Source organism: Hipposideros armiger, unplaced genomic scaffold (genome assembly GCF_001890085.2).
Source record: "Hipposideros armiger isolate ML-2016 unplaced genomic scaffold, ASM189008v1 scaffold_119, whole genome shotgun sequence".
NCBI lineage: Eukaryota > Metazoa > Chordata > Mammalia > Chiroptera > Hipposideridae > Hipposideros > Hipposideros armiger.
The window spans coordinates 509,526-520,807 of NW_017731469.1; the positions used below are offsets into that span (position 1 = coordinate 509,526).

General features: G+C 41.0%; 1 protein-coding gene across 4 annotated transcripts in view; it reads left to right on the forward strand.

Moving 5' to 3' along the window:
- Positions 1 to 11,282, forward strand: part of SNX12 (sorting nexin 12) — a 113,113-nt gene that overhangs the window by 77,074 nt on the left and 24,757 nt on the right. For all 4 annotated transcript variants that reach the window (XM_019648037.1, XM_019648035.1, XM_019648034.1 and 1 more), the window contains one exon: positions 3,667 to 3,813. In XM_019648037.1, coding sequence (XP_019503582.1) covers positions 3,667 to 3,813 — 147 coding nt within the window. The remainder of the gene's footprint in view (positions 1 to 3,666; positions 3,814 to 11,282) is intronic.

The following is an 11,282-nucleotide window of genomic DNA, read 5'->3' on the forward strand; positions in this document are numbered from 1 at the left end:
GCAGTGTCACTGGCCCTCATATGTGGGATCCGAACCGGGGCCCTCTGGCGTCCCAAGCCAGCTCTTAACCATCGCGCCACTCGGCCGGCCCTCCACCTTTTGATTATTGTGACTAGTGCTGCTATGAACATACATGCTCAAGGTTTTATTTGAACACCTGTTTTTAATTCTTTTGGGTATATACATAGGAGTGGAATTGCTGGGTCATATAGTAATTCTATATCTAACTTGTTGAGGAATTATCAAACTGTTTTCCACAGTGTCTGTACAATTTTACATTCCCACTAGTAGTTTATGGGGCGGTTCCAAATTCTCCACACCCTCCCTAATGCTTATTATTATCTGTTGTTTTGATTATAGCCATCCTTGTGGGTATGAAGTGGTATCTCATTGTAGTTTTGATTTGCATTTCCCTGATGATTAGTGATGTTGAGCATCTTTTCATGTGCATGTTAGCCATTTGAATATCTTGTTTGAAGAGATGTCTATTGAAATCTCTGTTTTTTAAAAAATTAGGTTGTGTTTTTACTTTTGAGTTGTCAGAGTTCTTTTTTAAATTAAATTTATTGGGATGACAATGGTTAGTAAAATTACATCGTTTGAAGTGTACAATTCTGTAATATATCCTCTATATATCACATTGTGTGCTCACCACCCAGAGTTAGTTCTCCTTCCATCACCATATATTTGACCCCCTTTACCCTCTTCTACCACCTCCCTCACCCCTTATCCTCTGGTAACCACTAAACTGTTGTCTGTGACTATGAGTTTTTGTTTCTTTGTTTGTCTTGTTCCTTTGTTGTTTTCAGTTTTATATGCCACGTATCAGTGAAATCACATGGTTCTCCACTTTTTCTATCTGACTTATTTTGCCTTAGCATAATAATCTCAAGATCCATCCATGTTGTTGCAAATGGCACTATTTCATCTTTTCTTATGGTAGAATAGTATTCCATTGTGTATATATACTGCATCTTCTGTATCCAATCATCTATCGAAGGACACTGCATAAAAGAAAACATAGGTACTAAGCTTATGGACCTCGGATTCAAAGGGGATTTCATGAATTTGTCCCCAAAGGCAAGGGAAGTAAAAGCTAAAATAAATGAATGGGACTATATCAAACTAAAAAGCTTCCGCAAAGCAAAAGAAACCATCAACAAAATAAAGAGGCAACCAACTGAATGGGAGAAGATTTTTTCAAATAGTGCCTTCGATAAGGGGCTAATATCCAAAATATATAAGGAACTCATACAACTCAACAACAACAAAAACAATCCAATTAAAAAATGGACAGAGGACCTGAATTGACATTTATCCAAAAAGGACATACAGATGGCCAATAGACATATGAAAAAATGCTTAACATCACTAATCATCAGAGAAATGCAAATAAAAACCACAATGAGATACCACCTCACACCTGTTAGAATGGCTCTCATCAACAAGACAAATAATAAATGTTGGAGAGGCTGTGGAGAAAAAGAAACCCTCATAGACTGTTGGTGGGAATGCAGATTGGTGCAGCCGCTATGGAAGGCAGTGTGGAGGTTCCTCCAAAAATTAAGAATAGAATTCCCATATGACCCAGCAATCCATCTCCTGGGTATCTACCCAAAAAATCTGAAAACATTTGTCTATAAAGGTATATGTGCTTCAATGTTCATTGCAGCTTTATTTACAGTGGCCAAGACATGGAAACAACCATACTTAACTCATTATAAATCTAGTACAAATTAATATAAAATTAGTAAGTTTCCAATAGCTGAATGGCCAGAGGATATAGTTTATGAATGTATTGTCAGGGAATTCAGGGACATGCTCCTTATAATATCTTCCCTTAGAGTAGAGCCCTTACCACCCAATCCTCTACCTCCCAGGCAGAACTAATTGCTCTGGCATTTGTGTCTCTATAATACTGTATACATACTTCTAGTATAGAATGTATTCTTTTTTTTATCACGGTGTATAGCATGAGAGAATCTCAAAGGCAAGGACTATATTTTAATTCATCTTTCTATCCCAGATCTTTATCATAATTTCGGGTACATAGTAAGAAGCTGCTATTCATGGAGTGACTAATGGCTTCAATTTTGAACATGTTGAGTTCGAGGTGCTGGCAAGGCACATAGTATCTTGCAAGTAGTAATAAACTTGGTTCCAAATTGAGGGTAGAAATAAATATTCAGGAATCTTTAGCAATCTTATCCATGGACACTGGAACTACCTCAATGCATAAGATTGCTAAAGGAAGGAAAGATGAAATAAGAAGAAATTTAGAATCATTGGTCCATACGCTAAGAATGAGGCTGTACCGTTAGGCTCAAGTTCTCAAAGTGTGGCCCCTCTGCATTACCTGGTATGCTTATGTAAATTCAGATTCCCAGATTGACTTAGTCCATTTCTTGGGTTAGGATCTAGGAAGCTGCCTTGTAACAAGCTTCTGTGTCGTGGTCATTAAAGCTTCCCGTGATATGTACGTTAATGTTTGAGAAAGCCTGCTTTAGAGAGTGAATACAGATAGAGTCACCTAGAGAACTTCATATCCCATGTTTTCTATAATTAACATGTATTATTTTAAATGGAAAACATCTTTTTAAATGTTGGATATTGAGTTTAGTGAGCTCAGCTTCATAGTCCCGATGTATAGCATATACCTTCATATTTGCCTTTTCTATAATGAGCCATCTGACACATACACTCCAGCCCTCACATCTGCCAAATCCTTCCTGGCTTTCAGAATCAAGTAGCTAAAGGAAAAAAAGCTTAATAAATGGTCTTGAGGCCCCATTTTATCTAGTGCTTCTTGATTGGCACCATTTCCCATTCCCTAAACAATAACTAAAAAGTCAAAAACGAATTTTCAATACAAACCCTTCTATGTTAACAGTTTCATGGCAGAGCGATGCTATATTGCCTATTCATGGACTGTGGGGGCTGTTTCCCAAGAAAGCAGCCTCTAGGAAGCTGGAAACATGCAACCCTTATGCACTGCGCCCTTTGTCAGGGTGTGTAACCAAAGACCACGCAGAGATAATAAACCATAAGGGCTGTATTTCGTGTGAAGAGAGGGACGGGCATTTGGAGGGAGGGATAGCTCCAGGTCTGTCACGTAAGGGACCTGCAACCTTTCCCCAGTTCTCTCTGCCTGCCCTGTCAGCATTCCTACAGGAAGTGGGGCTATCATCACAGCTGACCTTAAGCCGAAGTGTTTAAATGTTTTCCATGTGACATTTGCATGATGACAGTCAACCTAGTTCTCCCTCTCCCCTCACCTGCATCTATTTCCTCCACCATCACGAACAACCTTTCACAACCACTGTGCCTTATCTAGAATGGAAATACCAATCCAGAGAGCTCCAAACTGTAACCCAGAAATTAAGCCTCAGCAGAGCAATATCCATTCTGCTACCTCACATCCAGGACACTTTTGCTGACCCCAGAAGTAGGCTGAAGCCACAATTGCAGGGTGTCCTCACCCCATATAGTCAGAAAGCAGATAGACAGGGAAGATGGGGAGATTTGGTCCACAGAGACAGAAGCAGCTGGCAGAACAGTCAACTTAGTGCCAGTTGGGGCAACCTTGGCCTGACCTTAAGCCTTTCTAATCTGTTTTGTTCATATCCCTGAAACCTCCATGACTCTGACCTTTGTGTTCTTTCCCAGGTGACCAAGGCGGTGTCCAAAAGAAGACAGGAAGCTGCAGTAACACGCAAAGCATATTTACCTTTAGGGAATGTTCTCGTTGACCCTAGATTCCAGACTTCAGTCCTTTTGGTCACCTTACATTTCATGAGGACTTACTTACGCCAGGTATTTTGTGAAATTTTGAGATAAGAACTTGGGTAAGGTTTAGTCCTTGTCCAGGAAGAGTTCATGACTTTATGGGGAGGACAAAAATATGAACAAAGAATTACCATATTATAAAGTGCAAGCACTACTATAGAGGTGCTATAGGTTTGCTGGCAGAAAAAAAATCCTCAGCCCAGTGTGGTTTGTTGGTCAGACCCAGTCCACAGAAAGAAATGGAATCTGGGAGCTCATAATGCAAAGGCTGAGGGGCCGGTGGTGGTGGTGGTGGAGGGCTTGCCCAGGGCCTCCAGAAGCAGTGAGGGGGCAGGGAGCTCCTGGGCTCAGGGGGGTGCCTTGGCCTGGTCACCCCTTGCTCCTGGGGGCTGTAGGGGCTCTCCTTCATTCCCTCTTCTCACACCAAGCTGTTGGAAGGTAAACTGAGGCATATTAAAATTTGAGAGAGTTTGTTTGAGCAAAAATCCCTTCCAATCAGGCAGAGCCAAACTGTGGGTAGAGAAAAGGTGGAAGCAAAGTAAGGAAATTGTTTATTTGCAATAGCTTAAAGCCTAGTTGGCTGTTTGTGATTGTTTGTCCCTAGCATTTTGATTTCATAGCCTTGAGTCATTTATAAGTTTAGATTTTGATTTGCTTGCATCGGCCACCACCATATTAAAGTCACTTTATCTGCTGGCCTCTTTGTTTAATTAATTTAACAACACATGTATAAATATTTACAAATGCATCTGTATTAAGCTAAACATGAGTGCATACTGATTTCTCCATTACCACATGGACCATATTAGCCTCTTCCCTTTGCTCATCTGTACCTTCCCTCTCCAACAGGGAGGCTCCTGGCTCTACAATCCACCATGTGCTTCCTTAGTGTTCAGTTCCATATAGATGTATAGTGGTTGCAGAATTGCTAACCAGTACCCACATGGGAAACAGCTGTACCAACTGGATAGAGTGCTTGGTACAGTCCCCTTTGTCTGTAATCTCACAGGCATCACTCATTTACAGTTATGCAGGTTTGCACCTTCAGCCCCTACCCACTTCAGTAGCTTGTTTCATGAACTTGTGATGCCGTTCAACTCTTATTTTACATTCTGCATTCTGACCTTGTATCCCTTGTTCTCCTAATTTATTTTTGTTTTAATTGCACACATTAAGCTTCGCTCTTTGTGCTATGAAATTCTATAGGTTTTGAGAAACCTGGAAGTGTCTACCATGACAGTCTCATAAGAGCAGTTTCACTGCCCTAAGTATTCACCATGTGCTTCACCTAGTCAACCCTCTTCCTTCCCCACAAAGTCCCAGGCATCACTGATCTCTTTACTCTCACTATAGTTTTGCCTCTTATAGAATGTCACATGAATGCAATACTGTATGTAGACCTTTCAGACTGGCTTCTTTCACATAGAAATATACATTTAAGTGTCATCCATGTTTTTGCATGTTTGATAACTCATTCCATTTTATCACTCAGCAGTATCTTGTTGTCTGGATGGACCACAGTTCATCCATTCACTTACTGAAGGGCATCTTGGTTGCTTCTAGTTTCCAGTAATTATTAATAAAGTGCTATAGACATTCACGTGCAAAAAATTCCTCACAGAAGAAATATTTGAGCTGAATACTGAAGGAAAAGGAGGCATTTACTAGGTAGGAGGAGAACAGCATGAGGAATGGCAGAGAGGAATGGAAGTACATGGCAGGTTTGGGGGCTATCAGAAAGTTCTCTCTAATTGGAATGGTACCTTAATGATGACAAAGTTGAAAAGGCGGGGTGGGACCAGATCACTGGGCTTTATCCTTTATAGACCAATGTTTTCCAGCTTCACTTGGTCATATTCTACCTTCGCCATTTTAACTTACTAAATTTAACCAATAATACCTTTGAAATCATAAGTTTCTTATGAATATTAAAGTCGAAATATGCCTGTTAAAATAAAAATATTTTCATTTGTGCATCAACAAGCGTACACTATAACTATTTAGAAAGATGATTCTGAAAGCGTTGTCTGAGAGAGATTGGGTGGGGAAGTAAAACAGGATTATTTTAAAGGCTGTTGAGATGATACAGTCCTTAGGAGCAGGGGTGGTAAAGAGTGGAAAGGATTTAAAAGACATTTAGAAACTAGAATTGACAGGAATATGATTAACTAGAGGAAGGTAGGGGATATTTATGAATTAAAATCTGGATTTGGAGACTAGGTGGAAGGATGGAAGATTACAGAAAAGGAAGGATCTAGAATTACCTGCAGGTCTCTTGTCTTGGGAGTAAATGATAATACCAATTCACCAAAGTAGAGAATAAGACCAAAAGTAAGTTTGAGGGGAAAATTTCTCCTCAAAAAATTTACTTATTTGCATTTTTTTTAAAAAATTACAAATACAGTATGTACTCAGGAACAAGTGAAAAAATCCCCAAATATAAAAAGATAAGGTTAATAATCTTTCCCCTTTCATATCTCCTCCCCTTCCCTTGTAACCCTGAGGGGACCAATTTGTGTAGCCTTTCACACCTTCTTCATGAGTGTGTATGTTTGTATGCATATAATACACATACAGATGTGTGTCTATGTATGTATGATTTTCTCAGACTTCAGTGGATATACTCCCAGGTCAATATATATCGATTTAACCCATGCTTTTTTTATTAATGTTTGCATGGTTTGTCTTTTTATATTCTGTTACTTTAAACTTACCTATGTCATTGTGTGTCAAGTGAGTTTCTTTTAGACAGCATATACTCAGATCATGTTTTCTTAAACCCACTCAGTCTTTGAATTTGGTGAATTTTGACCATTTTCATTTGAATCAATTGTATCATTTTACTAGGACTGCTGTGATTAAGTGCCACAAACTGTCTCCCAGTTCCGGAGGCCAGGAGTCAGAAATCAAGGTGTTGGCAAGGCCACCTCCCTCTGCGTGGTTTTGGGCAGAATCGTCCATTGCCTCTTGCAACTTCTGGTCACCTCTCACATTCCTTGGCTTCTAGCAGCATCACTCCAACCTCTGCCTCCATCTTCACGTGGCCCTCTTTCCTCTGTGTTTGTGTTCACGTGTCATGGTATTCTCCTTTCTCTTTGAGTCTGTGTCCATATTCCCCACTTGTTATAAAGATCCCTGTCATATTGTATTTGACTCCACCCTAATGGCCTTATCTTGACTTGATTACATCTGCAAAGACACTTGCTATAGACTGAATGTTTGTGTTCCTCCCAAATTCATGTTGAAAGCTAATTTCTTTTTTTTTACTTTGCATATTATTATATATTTAGAATGGACTTTTAAAAAGAATGGTAACAGGGGCCGGCCAAGTGGCACATTGGTTACTAGTTGGCTTGGGACACCAGCGCTGAGCAGCAGGGCCCCGGTTCGGATCCCACATATGAGGGCCAGTGACGCTGCACCCTCTACAGCTAAGATGGTGAACAACAGCTTGACTTGGAGCTCGGCTGCCGTGAGTCTCCAGTAATGGAATAGGCTGCAGCCCCTGCTGCAGTGGTTTGCCATAAGCTGCCATGAGTGGCTGGCAGCCGGTGTGAGTGGCCGGCAGCCAGCGTGAGCTGCCAAGAGCCGCCGTGAGCGGCTGTCCAATGGCCAGCAAGCGACTGCCTCACCCGGGAAGAGCGCAATGGTAATACCAACATGGGACAGTGAAGCAACGTCCTCCACAACTAGACAGAAGAACAAAATGACAGCAACTTGTCTGTTCCCCAATTCCCCAGCGCTGTTCCCCTCTCCCAATTCCCCAATAAAATCTTTAAAAAAAAAGAAAAAATGGTAACAGATGAAGAGTATACGTAGCCAAAGTTGTTTTTTTCTTTTAATTATATAAGTAGCCAAAGTTTGAACAAATGATATCCAAATGGCTGTAGACACTAAGTTATAACAGAATTATTCAGAATTAATGAGAACTGAAAAAAATTCAGATGAGCCAACACCAGTGAAAATAAGGACAAATAAAATGTAGAGTACAATTCCGTTAAGTGTGATATATGGTGCTCTGTTTTGTGTGAGTACTGAGTCAGTGTTTCCTTGGTAGATAATTAAAAGGTCAAGAAGGAAAACTGTTCCAATCAGTTAATTCTTTTAAATGTCCATTGATTAAGTTGAGAAAAATCCTAAAACCCCACTTGATATGTAGAAAGGTATGTAAATATGTAAATAAGCAAGGCTAAAACAAATGAAGGAAGACATCTCTGTTAAACTCAAGATGAGTATAAGATTGAATCTGAACCTTGAAATATTGGGGAGGGGGATAGAATTATGAACTGACTTTTTTAAATCAAAGTTTTTAAATTGCTTACTAGTTAAAAGGTTTTTTTAATATTAGTAAAGGTACTTTTTAAAGTTAAATTTATTAGGGTGACATTGTGAGTAAATTTACATAGGTTTCTAGTGTATAATTCTATAATACTTTATATATTGCATTGTGTGCTCACCATCCAGAGTCAGTTGTCCTTCCGTCACCGTATGTTTGACTCCCTTTACCCTCGAAGGCTAATTTCTTTTTTTTTTAAAGACTTTTATTGGGGAATTGGGGGGATGGGAACAGCGCTGGGGAATTGGGGGAAGGGGAACAGACAAGTTGCTGTCGTTTTGTTCTTCAGTCTAGTTGTGGAGGACGTTGCTTCACTGGCCCAAGTTGGCACCATCATTGCGCTGTTCCCAGGAGAGGCAGATCAGTCGCCGGCCTCTGGACAGCCGCTCACTGCAGCTGCTGGCCGCTCACGCTGGCTGCTGGCTACACACGGTAGCCCATGGCAGTCCACTGCCACAGGGGCTGCAGCCCACGCCGTCGCCGGCGACTCACGGCAGCCCAGCTCCAGGTTGAGCTGTTGTTCAGCACCTTAGCTGTGGAGGGCAGTGTCACTGGCCCTCATATGTGGGATCCGAACCGGGGCACTCTGGCATCCCAAGCCAGTTCTTAACCATCGCGCCACTCGGCCGGCCCTCGAAGGCTAATTTCTAATGTGATGGTTTTGGGAGGTGAAGCCTTTGGGATGTAATTAAGTCGGGAGGGTAGAGCCCTCATGAATGCAGGGGCAGGCGTGGAGGGGGCGGGTTAGTGCCCCTTCAAAAGAGACCTCAGGGAGTTCCCTTGCCCTTACTGCCATGTGAGGACACAGCAAGAAGTCAGCGTCTGCAACCTGGAAGGGGGCTCTAACCAGAACTCCACCATGCTGCCTCCCTAATCTTCAACTTCCAGCCTCCAGAAGTGTGAGAAATAAATTTCTGTCGTTCACAAGCCACCTTCTTTATAGTACTTCATAATGGCAACCCAAACTAAGACAACCCTATTTCCAAATAAGGTCACATGCACAGGTACTAGGGGTTAGGATTTGAATATATTTTGGGGGGGGGGACACAATTCAACCTGTAATAGTAATTATTGATATGTTAAGACTTGAGTTTGCCATTTTATTCTTTGTTTTCTGTTCATTTTCCCTGTTTCTTGTTCTCTTGCTCTTTTCTTGCCTTCCTGTGGTTACTTTAACATTTTTTAGGCCTTTGTCTTGATTTATTTATGGTATTTTTGAACACACTGCTTTACATAGCTTTCTAAGTTTCTGTGGTCGGCATTACAATATAAATATGTAACTTATTACAGTCTGCTGGGATTAGTGTTCCAGCCTTCCAGGGAAGTGTAGAGACCTTACATCCATTTAGATCCCTTTACCTTCCCCACTTAAAAAATATGTAATCGGCTTAAGTATTTGCTTTACAAATATTGAGCCACCATATCAGATGGTGGTATAATTTTTGCTTTCACCTCAAATGTGATATAAGAAACTCACGAAGAGAAGGATAGTATGCCCCTGTTTGGGCCCGTTCTGATGTTCTTTCCTGTCTGAAGCTCTAGGCCTTCTTTTATCATTTCCTTTCTGTTTAGAGAACTTCCTTTAACCTTTCTGTAAGAAGAGGTTAGCTAGCAACAAATTCTCTCAGGTTTCCTTTATCTGAAGGGTAGTTTGCCAGATGGAATATGTTGTTGATAGTTCTTTTTAAATTGATCTTTATTTTTAGAACAGTTTTAGATTTACAGAAAAATCGGGAGGGTAAGGACAGAGCATTCCCATAGACCCACGCCCAGTTTCCCTATTGTTTGCATCCTACATTAGTTACATTAATGAAGCGATATTGATACCTTATTACTAAAGTCCATACTTTATTCAGATTTCCTTATTTTTTACCTAGTGTCCTTTCTGGTTCCAAGGACCATCCAGGACATAACATTTAGTCATCACACCTCCTTAGGCTCCTCTTGGCAGTTTCTCAGACTTTTATTGCTCTTGATGACCTTGATAATTTGGAGGAGTACTGGTCAGCTATTTTGTAGAATATCCCTCTATTGGAATTTGTCTGATACGATTAAACTGGGGTTTTGGGTTTCAGGGAGGAAGACCACAGAGGTGAAGTACCATTTTTATCACATCATATCAAGGGTACAGGCTATGAAAATGACATCACTTTTGTTGTTCTCCTCACACACTGGCTGACGTGGTGTTTTAGTTACATAGGTTCCTGCACTGTAGAATTCCTCTTTTACTTCCCTTTCCATATTGTACTCTTGGAAATCACTGTGTACACCCACACTTAAGGAGTAGAGAGTTATGTTTCACCTCCCACCTCCTTGAGAGCAAAGTATCTAAATAAAACTATTTAGAATTTTCCATGAGAGACTTGTCTCCCCCTATGTATGTATGTATGTATTTATCCATCCAGTCAATCATTTATTTACATCAGCATGAACTCATGGATATTTATTTTATACTTCAGATTATAACTCAATACCACTTTGTTGCTCACATTGTCCTAGCTTTAGCCATTGGGAACCCTTTTAGTTGGCTCCTGTGTCCCCTTGACATATCCCCGTCATTGTGTTCTTTTTTCTTTTGAGTACTTCTGTTGTCAGAGAGTGGGCCCTTCTCGTCACAAAGTCCAGGTCCTTGGCAATTCGAGCAAAGAATTGAATGAGATGCAGGAATAAAAAGTAGTTTATTAGAAGACATAGTACATTTCAAAGAGTTTGGAGTGGGCCATGCGCAAAGGCAAGGCTCAAAAGGCTCAAAAAAGGGAGGAAGAGATTCAAAAAGGGAAGAAGTGGTCAAAAAGAGCAGGGCGGACTTCCCAGGACTTGGAGTTTTTATCCCCTTTCTCTAGAATGGGCTCTTCCCATCTGGGCGTGGGACCACTTGATTGGCACCTGTGATTGACAAGAGGTACTTGCACAGGTGCAAGTGACTGGTCTGATCTTGTTGGGTATTTTGTGCCCATTTGTTTCCCCACAGGGGTAGGTAATTACAATACAAAGGGGAGTTTTGGGTGGAGAGGGGATGTCCCCTTGGCTGTCCCACTCTGTGGGATGTGCAGGAATGCAGAGACCCAAAGCCTGCCTCTAACTGCCTGCCTTGTTTTCCCCTTGAGAGACGTGATTCCCATAAAATCTCTATGGGAAGCTGAGGGACAGGAGGTCTCTT